The 22,475-nt window shown below is 39.7% G+C and overlaps 2 protein-coding genes across 7 annotated transcripts; one reads left to right on the plus strand and one right to left on the minus strand.

Annotated features, from left to right (window-relative positions):
• Positions 1–774: 774 nt before the first annotated feature.
• Positions 775–8,388, minus strand: PAK1IP1 (PAK1 interacting protein 1). 2 transcript variants are annotated; one of them, XM_050892118.1, is made up of 10 exons: positions 8,326–8,388; positions 7,378–7,540; positions 6,245–6,365; positions 6,075–6,149; positions 5,364–5,416; positions 4,738–4,883; positions 4,554–4,651; positions 3,634–3,733; positions 1,922–2,048; positions 775–1,298 (listed from the first exon to the last, which is right to left on the minus strand). In XM_050892118.1, the coding sequence occupies exons 1-10, from the start codon at positions 8,386–8,388 to the stop codon at positions 1,138–1,140; spliced, it is 1,107 nt and encodes a 368-aa protein (XP_050748075.1). In that variant the 3' UTR covers positions 775–1,137. The 2 variants fall into 2 exon arrangements, with proteins under 2 accessions (XP_050748075.1, XP_050748076.1); XM_050892119.1 differs by lacking the exon at positions 8,326–8,388 and adding an exon at positions 8,000–8,037.
• Positions 8,389–8,675: 287 nt separating this feature from the next.
• LOC127013319 (tRNA selenocysteine 1-associated protein 1-like) lies at positions 8,676–21,934 on the plus strand. 5 transcript variants are annotated; one of them, XM_050892123.1, is made up of 11 exons: positions 9,275–9,364; positions 9,636–9,817; positions 11,223–11,303; positions 12,306–12,382; positions 12,478–12,608; positions 13,207–13,338; positions 14,220–14,339; positions 16,490–16,685; positions 17,311–17,356; positions 18,107–18,275; positions 21,618–21,934. In XM_050892123.1, the coding sequence occupies exons 4-10, from the start codon at positions 12,353–12,355 to the stop codon at positions 18,241–18,243; spliced, it is 792 nt and encodes a 263-aa protein (XP_050748080.1). In that variant the 5' UTR covers positions 9,275–9,364; positions 9,636–9,817; positions 11,223–11,303; positions 12,306–12,352; the 3' UTR covers positions 18,244–18,275; positions 21,618–21,934. The 5 variants fall into 5 exon arrangements, with proteins under 5 accessions (XP_050748077.1, XP_050748079.1, XP_050748082.1 ...); XM_050892120.1 differs by lacking the exon at positions 9,275–9,364 and adding an exon at positions 8,676–8,697 and having other exon boundaries at positions 18,107–21,934; XM_050892122.1 differs by lacking the exon at positions 9,275–9,364 and adding an exon at positions 8,957–8,974 and having other exon boundaries at positions 18,107–21,934.
• The last annotated feature ends 541 nt before the right edge of the window (positions 21,935–22,475 follow it).

Here is a 22,475-nt window from a genome sequence, read left to right on the forward strand (position 1 = left end):
TTTTTTCTGATTTTCTCTACCTTTTCTCTTGCTACACAAATAAGGAGGAACAGATTATTACTAAAGTGAATCAGAATAAAGCATAATTCCAATTACTCTTTGAAAACAGAAGAAATAATGACTACTACTCTGGTAGTGCAGAAAAGAACATTAAAATGCCTTACAAGAAATAAAGAGAACATTTAGTACAGCTATTTGACCTTGTTCTCTCCAGCTCAACTTTGTTTTTCCCACTGTATACTTGCAATAAGACTTAGGATAAAATCCTGTTTCCACTGACTGAGAAGGTCAGGAATTCACTTTTTGTTTAAGTGCAAAACAGATGGGTGACATTTTATCAGCATGAGAAACATTCCAAATGTTAGATAATTTTTTTTTTTAACAACACAGCTCAGATCAAGGACTTGAAAAAATACTATGAGAAGGAGGAAGAGAAGGTAAAACCTTTTTGATATAAGCTCTTCCACCTAAAAATATGTATCACATTCTGAACGAAAGATTTCAATCATGTGAACCATGGGTGCAAAGACTTTAAAAAAAATTAAATACATGAAGTATGGACACAGTAAAAAACCCAAACATTTTGCTTATAAACTCTGTGTAAGTCCATGTCAAGAACTAGAGAGTGTGATTTTCTGTGAATGTATCAATGGAATGTGATCATCATATTTTAAGTAATTTTAACATGTTCCTTCTTACAGTAGGAAAAGTAATGCATGACAAAGACAGATCATATTTTGAGTCAAATGAACAGTAACTTTTCCAACACTAAAATTAAAAAGTGTACATATTTTTAATATGCATTTAAGTGAGACAAAAATGTAACTGAGACATGCAGCTATTTTTATCATTTTAGCTGGCTTTTTCAGAGCCAGTTAAAAAGTGTATGCTATTGTTAATAGAAAAATATGAACATTAAATATTACGAATTTATTTTTGCCTCAGTCACTTAGGAAAAGTTGCCATCTCTTTTGCTACTTCCCAGAATGATCAGTCAATTTATTAGGGTAAAAACATTCATTACTTTTAAACAACAGATCAGTTCAGAGGTATATGTCCTGTCAGAGGTTTACATCCTTATAAAAACTACAGCAACATCAGCATTTACTTATTATTCTGGAGAGAAAGTAGCTGCCTTCATGCTGAGCTATTCCATTTCTTTTTCTTCTTTTGCAGTGCAGCTTCCAGTTTTTGCTTCTCTGGAGTAATTTTTCTCTTTCTTTTTGCTCTTTTATTACTTTTATCAGTACAATGAAATTTGTTTTTCCTGACTATTGATGATTTTTCATCTTCATTTGCTGAAAAAAAGGCAAGAAATTATTCACACTGATATTTATGTCCAGTCTTTGTAGTCTAAAATGGCACAGAGACTTATTTGTATCTCATTTAAAAAAAGCGGTTATAAATGATTTTTTATTTACAGTGGAATGTGCCATTTATGCTAGTTTTGCCTGTGATAGGAAACCAGAAAGATCAAGTATGTAAATAGATTACGATACAGGAAAACAACAGTAAAAAAAAAAAAAAAATTACTGAGCCAGACTTCCTAAGTTTGCTCAACTACAATGGCCTCAGACCTGATTTTGTTTATAGGAAAACAAGACATGCAGTTCTATCAAACTGTTTATTCTTTTCTTATCTGTCTCAAAAGCTTCACAGTGGCTTCCTCAGTATGTTATTTCAGCAAAGAGAAATAAAACTTTGATATAATAAAAGTGAAAAGAGGCTTATGTCCTCCAACATACATGCAGGCTTGAGACACTATCAGATTGGTAAGGGTATCTGTATCACTTGCCAGCGTCATATCCCCAATTCTTCAAGACACCAAAACTTTTTCCAATCCATATAGTAAAAACCTCCCACTTAGTATATTCCATTTCACAGTCACATTAACAACTGAAAATACACACAGTTATGTTACCTTGAGATGATGTTGCAGCTTTATCAGAATTTTCTTTCATTTCTGAAGCTTGGTCAAGCCATACTGCGAGACATGTCAGCCTAGCTTTGGTATTGACTTCACACAGTAAAGACGGCACATCTTTAATCTGAAGATAATATAGAAAAAGATTAATTAAACATTATTTTATTTCTGTTTAAATTGACCGAAGTGTTTGAAGTGAGAAAGTATCTTACTGACCACCTTCCACTTCATTTCTGGTGCCTAACCATGTTTAGAACTAGAGGCTGTATACTGGTTAATGGTTACATTGTTACAGTCCTGTTCCTGATACCTTTCCTCTGTGGGGGTTTTACAAAAAACTCCCAATGGCTTTAAGAACTTGTTAAGCAAGATCACTGGGTTTCAGGCACATGGGGGTAATTTTAACATGAGGAATAACTAGATGAGTCATAGACCCACAAAAAAAAAATTGTTAATGGTTTCAGAAGTTTCTCCAGAGTAATAGGTATTTTTTGGTACAGCTAAAATAATTTGAATTAAGTTATTGCATCAGATTCCTTTTCTCCCTCACAAAGACAAGGCTGCTGATTAAAAGTAACTCTTCAGAGTGTGTTTCAATTTGCTTAACTGCAATTGTATCAGTCAGCTCTGGGAATACGTGAGCAAATATCCTATTACAGATACCAGGGGATAAAGTGTCACAAAGACATGTGCAGCAGCATAACAGCATCAACCCATCAGAAACTACTTGTATTAGGATATTCTGCCTCACAGAGCTGGACAGAGCCGCCCACACAGTTACACAAAGTTTTACAAAATTTTGCCTGCACAGGAAGAAAATCACACATTTGGTCAAAATAAAGACAATGTTACAGAGAAAGGTAAAGAGTTCCTCAATCACTATGTTATTTATGTACAAGAACAGAAATTTGAGGTGAAGGGAAAAGAGGGATTTTCACTACTGCACTTAGAAGTATAAAAATAGTCAGAGGGGGTGAAATTAAAAACAGGCAAATTCAGATGAGATATATAAAGCGTATAAATGTTGAGAGATATTTATTTGAACTATTCAAGATATTTACAGTGGAATATAGTAGATCCTTTATTACTAGGCAATAAATTAAAAAAATCTAATTCTGATTTTAAAAGACAAACCCCAGAGCAAACAATAAACATGGGAAACTTTAAAGATAAGACCTGATTCCTTGTTGAACGGTGCTACTCAGAACTGTTTGAAAATACAGGAAATAAAAGTACCCAGTACATTAATGTGTTTGAATTTTTCAAAAGGACAACTTTTTTCCCCTCTACATGAACAACCACCCCCCGCCTCAAACCATAGAGTTTGTGTTTTTAAAAGAGTAGCAACAGTCATCAACATCACAAAAATTCACAGCAGTCCTTAGAACATATATAACTGATTAGATAGTCATAAGTCTGGCCAGGTAGGTCTGAAGGGAAGCATAGAGGAGATGAGATCTCCATAATGTCATCAGATTTTATAGTTTGTTTAAAAAAAATTACAAAGATACAAAAGTATACAAGTGCATAAAAATATGTGCATAGACATATACATCTCTACTGAACATAACGTGGAGGAAGATCAAGACATCCAGATTTCAAGTAAAATTTCCTCAGTGATTTAAAATTAATCTTTGTAACAGAACTGTCTGCAATTTTGGTTGTCTGATATTTTTCCATAAATGTAACAAGCAGTTTAATAGACCAACCTTATTAAGATCCAGATTCCACATTTTAATGTAACCATCACTGGATGCAGTTACAATAACACGTTGTCTTTCTCTTTCAAAACTATAGATATCTTTTATTCTGTGAAGAAAATGTAATACTTTGTTACTTTATAGCATGGCAGTTCACTTCAGAACAGTAAGCTGACAGAAATCTAAGATGAATAGGCAACAGTCTAAAAATCAGTTTGAACAGAAAACCCACAAATGACAGGCAGGAACGTGGAACAGTAATCTGTTTTGAGTGCCGTCATTTACACTAGGAACACTTGCCTTTGCTAGGCTTGTTAGGATTCAATTCAGAACACTTTAATACTTTTAAGCACACACTATTAACCACATCAATGACATTTCAGCTAATGCTTTTGTGTTTTGATGAATTAAAAGCAGCATTTCGACAAATGTTTGGTATTTGATGACGACAACAACAGAGAATATGTGATTGCCCTCCTATCGTCTGGACTGAGTACAACTGGTTTGTTTTATGTAAGCATTCTAAAGAGTCAGAATCTGTAAAGACTGGCTAAACATTCTTTAGATGGTCTTGCAGGAAAATGCTGGTACTCAATTTCACAAATGCATAGACCACACACAAAGAAGTGTGTACCTCTGCGTGCGTGTGCGTGCAGTTTTACACACACACTCGCTCATAAATTTAGAACTGTAATATTTCTAATTCTATACCCTGTTGTTTTTGTAATGTGCATGGACAGCACAGTACTTGTGCTCATACTAAAAACAAACAAGTCTGTCCCAAATTTGGAATTTAGCCCATAAATAAATTTACTTTTTATACTAAAACAAAAACAATAGTAAAATATGCTGAACATTACAAGTCATTGAACTTTACTGAGTACTCAGTATTGCCATAAATTTTTAAATAGTAAACAAATACAGAATACCTGTTTTCATGAGCTTTAAATTCACCCAGGCATTTTTGAGAGTCACAGCTGTAGAACCTTACAATTTCATCATCTCCAGCTATGGCAAGGATAGAATCCTTGGAATGGGAAAAAAGAAATGCAAGTGTGATTTCACGTGTTTCAAACCAGTTAATTTCCCAGCACCTTTCTTTTTTGTACTTACTGTAATAAATCTAAGTGAAGAAATTCTCTTCTCTGTTGTGATAGTGCCAGTGATTGAAGCTGTGTCAAGTTTGTAGATATCCACTTTATTTGTTATCACGGTCACATACCTCTCTCCATCAGGGGACCATTTAATTATGTGGGCATCTGTATACATTGATACATTTGTATACACATGTGCACAGGTTTTTTGCACTCTATATTGCATGAGAATCTAAAAGTAAGAATCTTTAGAAGCTGCTAGACACTGTTTTCTATGTAAACCTGAGAAAAATTCAGGAAAAAAATCAAATAAGCTAGAATAGACAAATAAAACTATGGACTTAAATGTTTATTTCTGATTATAAGAGGTGTATAAAGAAAAACCAAACAAAACACATTTATTCAAATGTCCTGACATCAAATTTCAAGGAAAAAAAAATTTAATTTAGTGTCACTATGTTTTCCTTTTGGTAAATGATTATTATTAAGGACATAAGCTTACACATGCTTGCCTGCATGTGCAAAAAAGACATTGTGAAAGTTCCTTGCAATTGACTTGTTGATTAATTCAGTCTACTTTTCTTTACACAAAAAATAAAACTATCTAATTCCACTTTTTTAGTGGATTTAGACTGATAAACTCACTTTGCTTCAGGTTTTTGATAAAGGCTGATCGTCCTTCTACAAGATTCCAAGTTCTGAAAGACAATAATAGATAATGTGCATTCTGGTTAAAAACAGCACAGTGAAACTGAAGTCCTATCTGCTGACATGAGGCATCCAAAGGAAGCTTTTAAGCATGTCTATGCATTTTACTGCCTTCTTAATGCAAGAGAAAATGATGACTTCATATATCGCTTGCACACTATAAGGCTAAATTTGTGATATTTATTTTATACACCACTGTTTGCAATGCAGAGCCCAAAAGGAGCCCAATACCAATTTGTACTGTTAAGATAGCATTTTATATATTTAAAACACATATAGACAGCAACATGTACACACTCCAGGTGAAAAATTACTTTTCTCACACTAAACAAAACCTGACACCTTTCAGAAGTTTAAACAAATTGTGTTCCAAAATGCAAATGTATTTATACATCTACAAGTGACTATAAAGAGTCAGAGCACAACAAGAACCTAGGAACAGTAAGGACAATTTTTGAAACACTTTAAAATATTGCTGGTACCGAGAACTTAAAAAGACAAACCAACGGATCTTTGAACCATTTGATGTCCAAATATGTTTTATCAGTGTTGCACGGTCTAATCCCAACAGGGAATTGTTGCTTATACTAATTTACTAAGAGTTACTGAATTATGAATCTCAGCATTCCTTCATCAGATTCGACTCACCTTAATGTTTTATCTGTTCCTACTGACAAAGCTAATTTCCCAGAAGGATGAATAGAAAAAGATGTCACGTGCCCCCTGATAAAAACAAAACAACGTATTAGCCACATGTATTATTTACAAGGAAAATAAACATGAAAATGTACGTGAATATGCAGATTTAAGAAACTCACTTATGTGCTTTAATGGATTTCAGGCATTCCCATCTCTTTGTATTCCAGATACAAATTAGTCCATCTTCAGCCCCACTCAGTAGATGTGCAGTACCGTAGAACTCCAAACAAGTTATTGTGCCTAGAAATACAAACCAGAGCTATTAACAATGTTGTACATACTGAACACTTATCACACAGAGAACGTATGAATTAAAAGAGAAGCTTCTAGCATCAAAACATGCCAGCTACTACCCTACCCTGGGAAAAATCTGAATTATTTCCTAAGTATTTCTTTACAAAATCCCCAAATTTTCTTGTTATATTCAATCACTGATGTGCTCTATCAGCCCCCCTATAGCCATACACGTCTGAACTCCATCTGGTCCGTTCCCTGAAACAGCAGTACTCAACCACTGTGGCGTGGGTAACACAAGAGCTTCTATCAGTGATAAGGAATGCTCCTATGTCAAAGCCCTGCTCTTGACACACAGCTGAATTTACTGCACATGCTGCTTCCCATAAGCACCAGACTTATCATACGTGAGTTGAACGCACAGGTACCATATTCGGTCTAGCTCCAGGTATTTCTTCTTAGTTATCAGGGGAAAAAGGACAATCAGGATTGAGCTACGAATGACCCAAACATGTTTATTTGGACGGCCATTAACTGATGTATTACACAGCTGTAATTGAAGAGGCATATAACGTGGGAAATGTACCAGGTTAACTCTTCTGGCAGCAGCAGCCTGCTCTCACACACAAACTCTCTCTTTTGTGTGGCTCATGTATGTCTGTGACAGGACAAGGACACTGGGAAAGATGGTTGTTGGGAATAGGCATGCTCTAGATAAATTGTCCTGGTAGAACAAAAATGGCTCACGAGCCATTTGTGGGCCATAACTTCTTAAACAGTTAAAACTAAAAATAATTGGAAGAAGCAGCTATATTTGTGGGCTAATACCCAAAATGATTTTTGGATTTTTATGCTCAAAAGCTTACCTTGCTTGTATCATCAGACCATCATGACTGCAATGCCATTACTATTAAAGACTTATAAAAAAAAAAAAACAATTTTCTTCTTCTGGCAAGGGCCACTTCTTCAGCTATAAGTTTCTATCATTAATGCTTTTTATGAAGAAAAGCTGCCTTACCATTGTGCTGCAGCAGTGCCCCATGTTCTATCTTCTTTTTCATGTCGTAGATTTGGATTGTCTCGTCTCTGCTCCCAGTGACCACATATCTGTTATTCACTGCTACTGCTGACAATGAGGCAGAGTGGGCATGATGTGTAAAATCAGGGACAACCGTCCAGGACTGTAAATGAAATACAAAACAAACAGGTCTTTCTGAAGCTTACCATAGTGAGCTTCAACTTCATCATCCTGTAATTTTTTTTTTTTTTTAAAAAGGCCAAACCTGAAAAAGTATATGTGTAAAATGCAAAGGAATTATACTTAGCTATAAGCATAATGGGACCTTATTGAGTTAATGTGCTGTCAGGAGATTAGTCCGAATTATTTATGTGTGCAAACCGCCTCCTGTAATCAGTGTTGGGCTTAGATGAAGCTGTATGTCAAAAAGTTATCTGCACAGAGATAAATCTCATGGAGAAGGAAGGCGGATTCTCCCTTTTTCCACCATCGCAGGCTGGAGACACGCCTTCCACCTGGCACCGGCCCCCCGCGACAATGTGGCATCCATCCCCTGCGCAGCTGTTTATTCTCAGCTCTGCGCTGAGAGGAACGAGCTAGCACCACAGCCCCCTGCACCCACGCGGCCGGCCGCTTCCCGCAGCTCCAAGGATCCGCAGCTCCCGGGAGCCCTTCCCGCCTTCCGGGCCGGGCAAGCGGCGTGTCCGTGGGCCTCTCCCACACCCCGCGCCAGCAGCGAGGGGCCGAGCCTGAGGCTGCGGGAGAGCTGCCCCGCCCCCGCGGCGCTTTAAAAGCCCACGCGGCGCCCGGCCCCGCGGCCGCGGAGAGACGAGTCGGTAAGTAACGGGGCACCTCCCCTCAGGAGGGGGTTGGCGGGTGGCCGGCCGTTAGGGCGCAGCTAACGGCTGCCGCGCGCGCTTCGCCCACCCTCCTTCCCTCCCTCGTTACCTCGGCGGGCCGCGCGGCGAACCCGAAGAGGACCTGCTCGTAGCAGCCTGCGACCAGCTCCATCCGCCCCCCGCCACGCACGGCGCCACCTCGGGGCCCTGCCGCGCTCGGCCGCGGTCCGTCCTCCGCGCTGCCTGCGCCCGCGCCGGAGCACGCCGCGCCGGGCTGGGCCCGCGGCTGGTGGCCGGCAGCGCTCCCTCGGCGGAGAGCCTGCGGCCTCCGCCAGCCGCCGGGGAGGGGAAAGCGCCGGGGAGGGGCGAGGGCGCGGTCTCCGCGGGTCAGGCTCCGCGCGGGACAGCCCGCGCGGGAGGTCCTTGCGGGGCGGAAGCGGGGTTCGCGCTGCTGCTTATGGCGACGCGGAGGATGAGAGACGTTAGTGCTGGGATCGGGGTGGGGGGGGGGTGGGGAAGGGGGATCGCGGTGACCGAGGCCGGGGTCTGGGGGCCGCTAGCGGGGAAGGGGGCACGAACCGATCTATTGCGCAATCGGGGGGGCGGCTCTCTTCCTTCCCCCGGGGCCTCAGAGCCGCCGCCTCACGGGCGGCTGGGCCGCGGGGCGGGGAGGCCAGGCCCGGCGGCCGTTGGGCCGAAGCGCCCCCGCGCCCGGTGAACCAGGCTGCTCCCCTTCTCGCCGCCCCGGGCGCTGCCGGGTGAGCGCCGCGGTTTTCTTCAGGGCCCCGCGGGCTTTTTTTATTTCGTGGTTGGTTTTGGTTTGGGTTTTTTTTTTTTTTCTTTTCTTATCGCGTAGCACAATAAACGGGAAGCGCGGCCTCGGCGCTAGCGTGGCCGCCGCGGAGGGCCGCGGCCGGGCGGGGCGCACTTCTTGCCGGGCGCCGTGGCTCTTCCCGTCGTGCCGAGTGGCTTATAAAAATGCGTCACGGCACGGTGCGGCTCGGGCCTGGGCTCGTTGGGTGGCTCGGCTGGGGTCACCGCGCCGGCCTGAGGCGCTCTGGGAGATTTCCCCCAGCCCGCCGCCCTGACCCAGCTCCTCGTGTGAGCGAAATTAATGCAGAAGGGGGCGGCTTGTCCTCCGAGCTTGGGTAAGGAGTGTTCGCACAGGCGATTTTATTCGTAAATAGCTTCATCCACCTTTTTGCCAGTACAAATGTAGTAATAAAAACGTGGAATAAATGGACTGGTAAAATGCGTGTGTAATCCAGTTAAGGAGGTGTTTGAATTCTGGAGGTTAAAGCTGCGCCACTGCTTAAATGATAAGCTAGCTGTGACTGTAGCTACAGTTAAGGCAAATGTAAAAAATATGATGTTAATACATGCTGTTTTAACTGCTTTTTAAATATTTTTGTTTTCTAGTGACAAGATCAAGAGGCGACAGGATCAGACGGGGAAAGAGTACAAAAACACAGTTTTGCATAAAAGTCCGTGATAACTGTGATCGCGAAACAATTGCGTCACTTGCCTTCTGATAGTCTTTTGCAATAAAACCACTTTGTAGTGTGTGCCATCTTCTATTAAATCCGCACGAGTAAAGAGCGGTAAGTTAAAAAAGTATTATGCAGCTGTGAATTAAAGAATTAGTATTTCAGTGTTTAAAGCATGGAGGAGTTTATGGTTCCTTTTATTAAAAAGTCATGCTTGAATTAGAGGAACATCAGTGTGTGGTTATTTTTATTAATAATGACCTTCTTTAACAGGAAGAAGTGCACAGTTAGGTTTAGTAAGAGGGCATATGCTAACCTCACTAGTATGTGCCTGTATTTAAGGGCATGTTTGTACTTGACTATCTTGTTGGCTTCAGAATGGGTGTGGGGATGAAGTGCACAGTTATTCTGAATAACACCATGCATGGATGCTCTGATTATGGTATATGGCGATCCTGTGTCAGGTTAGCCTAATCCATTTTCAGAAGTCGTGTTCTGAACTGTTCCCTTGTGTGGGCAAGCCTTTAAGGCGTTACAAGCACTCTGTTGTATTATGTGAGTGTGGATTTGACCAGCCAGTATGTAAAACATTACATAAATTCTTGCATGAAAATGGGAATTAAAACTTCAGCAATCAAGTATCTGCGTAGAAGGAGCAACACTGGATGTAAAAGATCAGCAGTGGTGAATGAACAGCTGTGTGTGGAAGCAGATGCAAAATATTTTGCACATGAAACTCTTTTCTGCGCTGATTTATATTGGTTGGATGACTAGGGAAAAAAGCTTAAAGAAAGGATATCGGAATCAACAAAGAGGTACATACCTCTTCAGGAAAGTGTATTCACTGGTTTAGTGATAGCAGTAAAAAGTCATTAGTTGTTGCTAACTCACTGGTAGTGAGTGAAATGTGTATATGGAAGAGGGAAAAGAGAAAAGACATACCTAAGAAAGGGTGCAGAGAAAAATCACATTTACCTGTACTGTTCCCTCATCCCTCTTTTATTTCTCTTGTTCTTTAGCACACAGGAAGTACCACTGCTTGTTTTCAGCTGTATAATTTGTGGTACAAATAAATCAACTTTTAATTTGGCTAAAAGGGGAAAAAAACCTGAGGGGTTGTACAAAACATATTGAAGCCTCTATCTTTGTTGCCTTGTTTTTAACTATTTTAGAACATCGATCTTCTGAACTACTATATTATTATATGTAGGTATTTCAGAAATAATGGTGAGGTCTAGGTGACTTAAAAGCTCTCTGTAATTTTCTAGTGCTTTAGATGGTGGGAAAACTTTGTGGACTATTACAATTTAAGAAAGTGAAGATGATTTCTAATCGTAATCCCATTGGCCATATATCCTTTTTTATCTCCATTGCTTTATCAGTGACAAGTCAGAACTCAGAAATCTAAGTTCTGAATTAATAAAATTAAAAACATAAGGCAGGGTGAACATCTTTGAAAGTAATTAATCTCAAGATTAAGATTCTGTATCTTCTTGTTCCTCCCCCACATCTTTTTCAGCTGAAGGAGTGCAATAAACGGAACCTGTGCGGCCGTATTCTTCGAGAAAGGCAGAAGACAATTTGAACCATGGCAAGCCAGGTAAGATCATTTGGTCAGAAATTCAGGCTTGCAGTGCCTAAGTGGATTCCAGAACCATACTCAGAATTCCTAGTAAATGTAAAGCTGAAATAGCTAGCTTGCTCTGAGTTGGGTGTTCTTTTAGTCCTACAATTTCTTCTGGTAATGTGGTAATTGGTGACTGTCCTCTGGACACTTAATCATATCAACTGAAGTAGGTTTGGGGCATAACATTAAGCTTTGCAGTTTGGATTATTTGAGCATGAGTTCTTCTGAAGGACCTTGCGCATAACACGCTCTATATAAGATATATGTAGAGGTGTTCTAGAGGAAGAACATTAAAGCCTGCGTAAGTAAAAAATGCTGCGAAACGCCTCTTATTTTTGGAAGTCCTTGTTCTTCAGAATCTCAAGTGAGGGAGGCAACCTGTGTTAATACAGCTGTTGTTTCCCTCCTCTTTTGTGTAGCTGCCCCACTTCCTTTTTAAACTGTGGGGTTTGGGTTTTTGGTTTTTCTTTCTTTCTTGTTTTTTTTTTTCCAAAGAGGCACTTTTTATGCCTCTTTCTTCCTGGCCTTGCGTCTGGGTTTGAGTTTTCCCTCAGCCAAGCTAGTGCCTGTTCCTGGTCTGCTTTCTCCTTACATTCCGTTAATCGGCCTCCTGTTGTTGTTCCTGGCCTGGGAGAGTGACTCACAGCTGGGTAGTGAGGAGAGGCATCTCACATAAGAGAAGAAGAATTCCTAGGTGAGGGGAGATAGGGACAGCTGAGATCCCTTTTACGCAAGAGTGATGATTTCCCTGCTTCTTCATCACTCACTGTGCTGCTGCAGGGTTTTTCGAGTCCTGGAGCTCAAGTGGAACACAGTCCAGTCCTGAAGCTAATTAACATTTAGGATTGGCCAACATCGAAGGGCTGTCTGCTTTTTCCCTAATTCCAAGAGGAAGCTGTCAATCCTTTAGCCAGCTTGACAAGTCAGGGGAATATGGCTGTTCATACAATCCTTTGGCTCTGTTATTTTTGCCAGGCGTTTTCCCCAGAGGCTGCTTTCCCTCATGGGAGGCGGAGGGAGAAATGGGACCCCAGGCTTCTTTCAAGGGCAAGGTGAATATGGGGAAATCACCTGTGGTGATGGGGAGTGGGAGGGAGGAATGTAAATGAGGCTAAATACTATAAAGGTCATTTTTTTCTCCCAACAGGACTTAATGGCGAAAAAAAGAGAATGTCTCCAGGCCTACAGCTGGTGGAGAACACCACAGAAGAAACGGAAGAAAAAGAACAAAATAAAACCAGGAAGAATAGAGTTTGTCCCTAGTAGTAGTTCAGCCAGGTAAAGACCTTTTGAGAGGAGAAGCTCTGACCCTTTATCTATTTAAATTGACAGTGACCAGTGAATGCCATCACTTATTTTTAAAATCCTGAAATGGCACATCTGGTGCCTATACACTAACTATAGCTTATGGAAATGTATTGCCAGTAGAATAATGAAGGTTTTTTGTAATTCGTCTCTCCCGTAATCACTGAGAAGTGGTGGCAAAATAGTCTTAGCTCTTTTGAATCATGGCTGTAACTTGAGTTAATAGTTTTTCTTGGTATTTTTGTACCTCCTTCCCCTGTCCCACCCATTCAGACAATAAATATTTCTTTTTAAGAACACCTTCTAAAAGTTATTTATAAAATGGGCCTTTGAAATGCTTTTTTTGTGAAAGCGATAGAATAGACCCAGAGAAATTAAGAACTGTATGCTGGAGCGATGGCATTGCAGTTCTGTACATTACTCAGCAGAGTTTTGCAGTTAATACTCTTTTCAGATTTTGTTGTCTCATTTGTCCAGTGATAACCACCTGCATATATGTCAGGTACCTTAATACTGCAATCAGCTACCTCAGTCTCAAACTTGACAATTGTTCTCTTTTATCTCTTTAAAGACCAGATTATTCGATATTTGTTGGGGAGCTTACTCCAGAAGTGGATGATTTTCAGCTCTATGACTATTTCCTAAAGAGGTACCCCTCATGTATTGACTGCAAAATAGCAACAGACCTGCTGGGATATTCCAGGTAATGCCTGTGAAAATTTGTAATGCAGTCAATACGTTTGCTTCTATGAGTAATATATAAGAACTTGTGTCGGAACTGTTTCTGCATTTTCTTCAGAGGCAGGAAGAGAGAGATTAGCACAGATCCTTGCATTTCTAAACTTTCTGGTTAGTTTAAGAAGTTACCATGATAAGCTTCAATTTAGCCATATGCATATCTGCATAAAAGAAACTAGATGGTGGGAGAAGGGAGAGCTGTACACTGAAATCTGTGCTGCTGTGCTTACATACAGCAGCGTGTCCGCTTAATCATCTGCAGTACTGAAGACAAAATAATTCCCTTTTTCATGTGGGAGAAAAGCATAAGGCCTGGCAAATCTTAGAGGGTTGGGAGACTGAACCTATTAATGTTAGTAAATAAAACCAAGGAGAAGTTATACTGGCCAGGCAGTGAGTCAAGCAGGGATGAGTGAGTTTGCTGTTCAGACAGTGCTGGCTGTAATAGACTAATTCAAGAAACTTAAGAGAAAGCAAGTATAAAAAGAATGTTAGTGCTGTACAGTGGTAGGAGTGGGTTAATACTAACTGATAAATTAACTGCTATAAATGCAGAAATATGGAATCTGATTACTTATACAGATAGCAATTAAAATGTATTGTTCCACTGGCTCTCAGCAAGTTGCATCTTAATGCTGTCAAAGAACAAGCTTTTTGCTTCTGGCCCAAGTTTTTAATTTGGTGAAAGCATCTTCTGTGCATGTGCACATGCCAGAGAGGTTGCTTAGGTAATAGAAGCTATAGTAGCTACTATCTTCTGTTTTTGTAGAAGACAGAAATTGAATTCATTAGCTTTGTAACTGTTATGCATACTAGAATTTGTTTTCTCCCTTTTGAAAATTGTAGAGGGTATGCCTTTGTCAGATTTGGTGAGCAAGGTGATCAGATGAGGGCACTGCAAGACTGCCAGAATGCACCAGGTCTGGGGGGAAAACGAATCCGGCTGAGCATAGGAATTTCTAAAAGGTAACAAATGAGTTGTGCACTGATACAGTAATTCTAAATAATCAGATTCTTGTAGCTCTGCCTTTGTAAAGTCTGTGGCCCTTGCTATAATGGCTGTACACATGATGCAGTCTACAAAACCAAAAATACAGAAGCATTATGTTTTGACTCCCTGGATTCATCAACCTCTTTCAGGATTGCTGGGGGAATCCAACTCTTAAGTCTAGCCAGATTGTGTAACTTGGGCTTAGCTGCTGTTGTAACCAGCCTTAATTCTTGTAGTAGCGAAGCTGAATGCATTCATAAATATTTTCCAGGTTTGGGCCTGAAGAAGGTAGAAGGGACAAGTGGTTTTGTATGCTAGGAAGCTGCTCTTCTAGACCTTTCCCTCTAGTTTAGGCAAGGTGGCACGTCACTAGTTTTACAGTAGGCTGGCAGAGGAAGGAACTCTTAAGTGGAAAAAAACAGAATATAGAGGGGAAGAAGGCAAAGGAGATGTTGCTGGAACAGTTTGTTTAGAATACTATTCGTTGCTTTTCAAGTGATTGGGGCAGCAGGGAATTTAAAATTGACGGTTTTGAGAGAGTTTTTTACTCTGCCAGCTCAGTTCTCTCAGTCAGTTATGTAAGGCAACTCAAGTCTCTGAACAGTTAAGAGAATTGATACCAAATTTGATAAACTTTGATCCAGGATACAGACAAAAATAGAACTTTGTATAAAACAATTTCAGTATATTCATGAGGCTAGCTTGTATGTTCTGTTAAATACTAAAAATAACAGCTTTTGTTTCTCTTTACCCTGGATAATTCTGCAAATGTTGCCTCTCTGCTTTAGAATGGAAATGCTCTTATCCAAGAGAGCACTGTCCAGAATTGCTCTGACTAAACTATTTTGAAAACAAGAAGAGGTCACAAAGAAACAGGTTTCCTCACTTCTGCTATCCAGAAGAATGTCAGTAGTAGTTTCAGATTTTTCTGTCCTCCACAGATGTATGTAGGAGACAAGTTGGAAGCAGAAGACTTTGAGACATTGTGTAGTCATTTGTTTACTACAGTAGGAAGACAATAGAATACCTATTTATTAGAATGTACATGTAGCTTTACAGTAATGAAACAAATGTAGGTATTAAAATACACATTACTAATCTATATCTGTTTCTGAATGGCTGAGTACTGTGCTCTCCTAGCATCAAAATATCCAGCCATCAGAGTAGTTTGTCACTAAGTCACTTATATTGGAAACTATTTCTGAGCTCCTTCAGTTTGCATTCTTGACAAAAAGCCTAGATCTGACTTTTCTGTAATGAAGTGGAGATGCAGAGAAATTGGACTCTGCAAACACAGGAGGTCTGCCTGTACATAATCAGTGAAGAAATGTCTAAGCATAGAGGATTTTTTGGAATGTGCAGCTGGGTTGTCTGAATGTGTTTCATGTAGTGTACCTCTGGTTTTGTACCTCTGTTTTAGTACAGGCAACACTTGTGCGTTGATTCTTGTCATTAGTGTGAAGTTGTCCCTCAGAAAATCTACTCAGGAGAGGGAAAGTAGTGAAAACTAATCAGCTGGCCCTTTGGTCTTCAGAGTTTTGTCATTTTCCTGCTGCTTTGGCTTCATACTGGATAATGGCAGTGCTGACTTCACCTGACAGCTATACTTTGGCAACTGTTCATGGACTAAAAATTGAGCAGGTGGAGGTAGACATGGCAAACTGGCAGGCAGTGTCAGATGCTCCTCTGAAATGGGTAATCTGACTTCACCCCCTTGTTTCTGGAAATAATAAGATTTGGTATTAACCAAACAAAAGATAGAAGGGCTAATTAAGACTGAATGCATCTTTAAAGCAGCTGTGCTTGATAAATGTCTCTGGTCTTAATAAATTAGTTTTTATCAGCAGCTTGCTTATACAGATACTGAAAATACTCAAAATGAATACAGATAGGTGTCATGGCTCAAGTTAATCCATGAAAATAATTACTTTTGGTATTGAAGGTGAGAGCATGTGCTTCTGTATAAACATGAGATCTTGTGTTGTGACTTAGACTGTTGCTTAGGTAATTATTCAGAAAAGCTTCCTTTTAAACTTTGCAATGTATAAGCTGGCAAATTGTTTAACTTCAGAACTGGATTTACAGTTTATTGTTCTCTAACTGTATATAACTTCTCATGTTTCAGACTGAAAGCAGAATTCCAGCGGTACCAGTCATACAACTATAATGATTATTACCAGGACTATCAGAACTACTACTCACAGTGGGGTTATGATCCTTACGCTGACTACAACTACAGCTCCTATGCTCCCTATGATAGCATGCAAGCTGTTGGAGACTGCTCTTTAGGAGATGCTGTTATGGCTCCAGCTGTTTTTGAGGTAAAGACACTACATGCTTCCTTTAAAGAAAAAAATTCTCAAATCATAAGTTGTACGAATTGTGTAAGTCAGAGCAAAACGAAGTCCTAAAACTGAAATCATGTTTTCTGCTTAGTGTGGAGGTTAGAATAGCAGGCTTCATTCAGAGGTATCTTTGATTTAAGTGCTTAAGTAGTGCATCTATAGAATTAGAGATTTATACACCATTATTTGTTCATGTATGCCAAATAACAGTTCTGACAGCATAATTGTGTAGGCTTCCTCTCTTCCTGTTTTTCTGACGTACTTTGCTTAAAGCAAATTAAAGAATTATTGTAAGATGGTCTTATCTTAGATCAGCCAATTTATCAATTACAACTTCCGGAAGTCCCTTCCAACCTGAACTATACTGTAGTTTTCTTTAAAACAAAAAAAAAAAACCAAACCAAACAAAAAAACCTCCCACCACCCCCCCCAACCAAAAACCCCAAACAAACAAAAAACCTAAAACAAAAAAAACCAACCCTCCCCAACAAACACAGCCTCCCCCTGCCTATTCTTGTAGTTGTGGGAGGAGGGAATGGTTATGCTTTCTGAAATGGATTATGATTAAATTTATGAGATTTTTTCTTTTTTTTTTTTTTAGGAAACTTCAGCTATGACCGAAATCAATGATGACCTAATAACTGAAGGTAATGATTCTGTCACTGCAACTTGAATTTAGCCATACCTGTGCCCTTTAACAATACAAGCCAATGACTATTGGATGAAGAATGTCTTGGAAATTCAGCTGATCTAGGGATCCTCTATGGGTTATAGCTGAGATAGGATTTTAAAGCTGATAGTGTACACCATGTCAAGTAGAATGGGACATTGTCAACAGCACTTCACAGTAGGTTTCTTGTACCTTTGCCTTCATTCTCCTTCCAAAATGGTCTATTGATTCTGCTAAGCATATTCTATGTTAAACTCGTTAATAGGCAAAAACTTTGTTTTCCAAACCCTGAAGTAAAAGCCTATGTTGAGGATCCCAAAAGGAGGATTCAGCTTGCACTTAAAGATTTGATACAAAGGTCAATTGTTGGCCTGGAAGGTTTGCAGACAGTTCCTCACATAGAGACATCCTGTGTTAGTGTTCAGAAACTTTTATCCTGCTAACACATGTTGTAGAAATTATTAAACGGATTTTGGGAGAGCTTCATGGTTAATTATCCTTAAATCTGCTCTTTCTTTTGCAATACCGATATAGTCCTAGCATTTTAATACACAAATTCCAAAGGAAGCTTGTCAGGTTTGTTAATTCTAGGTGAATAAACACCTTATGTTTACTATTAAATCTCTTAAATTTAGCTAAAACACATTTTATTAGGCATTTACTTCAGGTTTTTGTGTGCATGCCTCCCAAGATCTGACACTTGTACTTACCAGGCTTTTATTTTCAGATCCACAGCTTTACTTGGATGTTGATGAAATGAACAGACAATTTATGGAGACAAGTGAAGAACTCTATGATTCCCTCATGAATTGTCACTGGCAACCTCTGGATACGGTCACTTCTGACATCCCCCCTGCTATTTAAGTGTCTTATATAGCATGACCGTTATGACCAAGGTGCTAAAATTACATTTCTTCTACATTACTCTAGATCATAAGTTTTAAAGCACAATGATAGGTTGGGTTTTTTTGCTATGCTTTTGACAGTTTCTGTAATCTTTTTTTTTTGTTCATCACTTGGAGCATCTTGAAATCATGTAAATATTCTAGAAATGTAAAGAGTTCAATGGGGTCTAAAGATAGACTTGCCTGTGTAAATAAAATTTTGTTTCTGCAAACCTGCCAGCAAGGGATTTTACTTACATATGTGAAGCACATTCTCTTCTGGCTTGTGGAATTTAGCTGGAGGCAGTAGGGGTATTTCACCTGTCTTTGGTATGGGCATCAGGACACTAGCAAAAACTAGCTCTCACATATTTCCAAGTTACCTAGACAATATTTTACAAGCTCTTAACACAGTTGCTTAGATTATGTGTGTATTTGGGAGACACTGCCAGGGTTTGCTATGGGAACACTTGGGCCCACTTTCTTCTGCATTCTGCTGGCGCTAAGTGTACTACTGTTGATCTGCTAAGTCAGTTAGAATTGCTTTGTCAGTACACTTATTTTAAACATACAGAAGGGTAAACTTTCAGCTGCCATAGCTGCAAACATTCCAAAGACTAAGGATGATCCCTACTGACAATTTTATTCCTGCCCTTCTTATTGTTAGTATTCTCAACTGATACTTCACAGTAAAGAAACTAGTGTAACATAATACATGTTCTTAAACCTAAAAATCCTTGGAGAAAATAACTTTCTGGTTTAAAGGAGGAAAAATAACCCATTGGGAGTAAAACTATCCTAGTAACAACTCTTCAACTAAGTTGCACCCTATCCTAAACATCTCTGTAATTTGTTCAGTCTTCATGCTCAGGTGCTTTATAGTGATGAGGTTATAAAATTTTAGTAGGATGACAGTTTTCAGTATTCAAGTCAAAGGAGATTAGGGGAGAGAGCAATGAGGAAATTTCTGCTTTAAGTTAGCAACTTCTGAGTGGCTTCCTCTAAACTCTTCTCATCTTGAAGGGTACAAAGTATTTTCCGCTCATAGGGACTACTTAAGCCCATGTGTATGCAAAAGTATTTACTACTTGATGTACATAATGATAAAATAAGTTAGGCTGGAAACAGAAGGATACTCTTCCAAGAAAAAAGGTAGCAGAAATTACCATAGCTAATAGCTGTGGAAGCTACTAAAGCTAGTCAAGATACTTTGGTACTGCCATGTGTGTTTTGGGGGCAGTCTAAACCATGATTGCTATGATGGCAGATAAGAATAAGGTTCTCTGGCTTTTTTTATGACTTAATGTAATTAAAGTGGTGGTCATAACCTAGATGCTGTTCTTAAATTTAAAACAAATACTGTATTGCAGAGTGATGATGCTGGCAGGTCATTTCTAGCTGATGACCTGAATCTCCCTCTTTTCTCTTCACAGTTTAATTTTAGCTAGGAATATTTTCAAAGTCCCGCCCATGAAATGCAGATGCTCTAAAACAGAAGAGGCTTTTGGAGTCCTATAGGAAGCTAATTCTTCTTGGATTTTGTGCAGATGTACATGTAGGAAGAGACAGCAAAAAACCTCATCTAGGCAGGGGGAGTAGCATCACAGTTTTAGCAACTGTTTCCCTGCTTTGGGGAGAGGTAGTTGGAAGGTAGCTGGGAACTTGGATTTCTTGGGTGAAATTTCCCTTGTGTGAACTGGTGAGTCTTTGGAGGGTGATCGTAGGGCGATTATTAATGAGAATGTGACAGGAAGTGGAATAAAGGAAGCAAAGAGAATCTGGGTGGGAAAGGGGGTGCTTGTGTGCATGTATAGAATTGTTTCAGGGGACTGCAGTAGGGAGGAAAGTCAAGGTAGTAGATGCAGGCCCCTTGAATTTGTATGGGAGTGTTAAAGCTTCAAAACTACAAGATTTGATGCCACTTCAGTTGTAGTGTATAGCTGTGGTTCTTGAGCTGGGCAGTACAAACTGGTCTGCTAAGCAAAGGATTTTGTATCTAGCAAGCACCAGCAGCAAGACAGCTTCCAGGTCTGTGCCTGGGTTACGTCCTGCTTTGAAGTGGCTTGCATAGCATCACCTAACACCGTACTTAAGTTGCAGCAAGTAAAGTTGTGGAAACCTGTTACTGTGTTATCAGTTAAAATGTGATGCTAAGGATGTGTGTTGGCTCAGCAGAAATAATATGGAGTATCTATGCTGAGTTTTGGCATCTGGAAGGTTGATCTGTGTGTGAACTATGTCATGAGGGGCCCACGTAGCTATGTGACTTCACTTAGTCTGACACTGTATCACCACAGTACATAAACCTCAAAGTCACAGTCCGTAGCCACCCCATTTATGGAGATTGTACCTGTTAACAAGGTCTCTACACTCTGCATTAGAGACTGTTTTCAGACATGCATGCGCCTTCTGTTCTGAACTGTGAAGTACCTATATAGTGAAAATACTGTTTATGTAATGCAGTGAAAGAGGTTGTTTGGGCCATTCATTCTCCAAACCTGAGAAATGTTGGGGGTGTATTTTCTTCCAGTCAACATAGAAGAAAAATGAGGTTAGGAAGAGAGTCTGTTGGTTGCAGCCCATATGATACTGTTCTAAAATAGCTCTCTGACCTCTTTTTCTGTCTCCTGAGCCTTACTAGCCTATTCCTCTTTCCAGTTAGTGCATACGTGGGATCAAGATGGTGTGCGCAGTGCACGTTCTTTACTGTAAAGGTGCACTTTTAGTGCAAAATTTCTTACTGTATTGGTGTGTTACCCATGAACCCCAAATACAGGAAAAAGTGAGTGCATCAGAACTGTTAGAATGCATTGCTGAGACTTCTTACTGAGTAAGCTTACAGCTGTTCTACAACTACGTGCCTGCATTAGCTAGCTTACGCAAAGACCCGAACACATCATACAGGTGCCTGCCATCAGTTCTACAAAGATCTGATTGCAGTGGGAGCATTTAAAAAAAGAAGTCTTAGCAACTTTTTCAGCACGCTATTTCACTTCTTCCAGTTGTGTTTTGTCTCGATTTTACCCACCTGAAATGTGGTGGGTTTTTTTTTTTTAAGCTTAATGAAGATTTTTTTTGCAAGAATATCTAGTATTGGTTTTATAAACTCTTCATTGCACCTAGCTGCAATAGATAGTGCCTTTACTTAAAACCCACTAATTTCTTCAAGAAGAGTAGCGTTTTTGTTTTCTATCGCTTCTCTGAACAGAAAGGCTTTAGTACGATGGTTTGAGGGGCTACTAATCCTGCAGTCAGTAAACAGGGAGAAAAGAAACAGGCCAAAAAGAGTAAGGAGTACTTAAAATGGTACAAAAAGTTAAATGGTACTGAAGCCATGAATGTTTCTTTTTGCAGGGATGCTCTTGGACCAACAGCTTCTTTCTAGCGCTACCTCAAAGTAACTTGCAGATATAACTCACAGGGAAGATTGATCAAATGGTGATGATCCCTATCATTCTGCTGGATATATATATATATATTTGCCTTTTGTTTTGTCTCATTTTTAATAACATTTATTTAACTTCAGTGACTCATGTCAATAGACATTGTTTGACTACATCGACAAGTATTTCTGAGTCATAAGTGTCATTAAAGGCATGTCACCATATGGAAATTGTTCTAAATAAGTAAAATGGAAGTAAAATAAGTAAATAAAGCAGCACTTGAATTTACAGAGCAAACATAGTGTAGCTGCCTTTGACACATACGTGGAAGAGAAAATCGTGTTTACAGGTTACCTTAATGTACTTGGCATGCATCAGAAAGAGGGAATGTTGTTTTAAATTTGCCCAACTCTTACATGTCCAGTGCAGGAGTGATTTTAGTCAGTTCCCCATGCAGGTACCATTTTAGAAGTCAGCATTATTACTGATGAATGTCTGTGACCAAAGGGCACAGTTTATATCCCTTTGTAAATCTTGCTCTTCCCATAATGGAAACAGATCGTGATACCCGTCCTTCCCCTCCCCTGAGTTGGAATTCAGCATGATAATTGTTTCCTGGACAAAAAGAGTTACAAATCCAGGCTAAAATACTATTTTTCTTGTATTTTGATGATTATATTGACATCGATCTTTTTTGACAAGCATATTGTAGAAATAGAGCCTCATCCTGAAATTGGTCTGCAGGTGTAACACACCAGCAGTTTATATGAGATGAGGTGGTTCTTGCAGGTGACTTCTAAACCCATGCGTTCCATGTCCTGGAAGGGAT

Source organism: Gymnogyps californianus, chromosome 2, assembly GCF_018139145.2.
Source record: "Gymnogyps californianus isolate 813 chromosome 2, ASM1813914v2, whole genome shotgun sequence".
Lineage (NCBI taxonomy): Eukaryota > Metazoa > Chordata > Aves > Accipitriformes > Cathartidae > Gymnogyps > Gymnogyps californianus.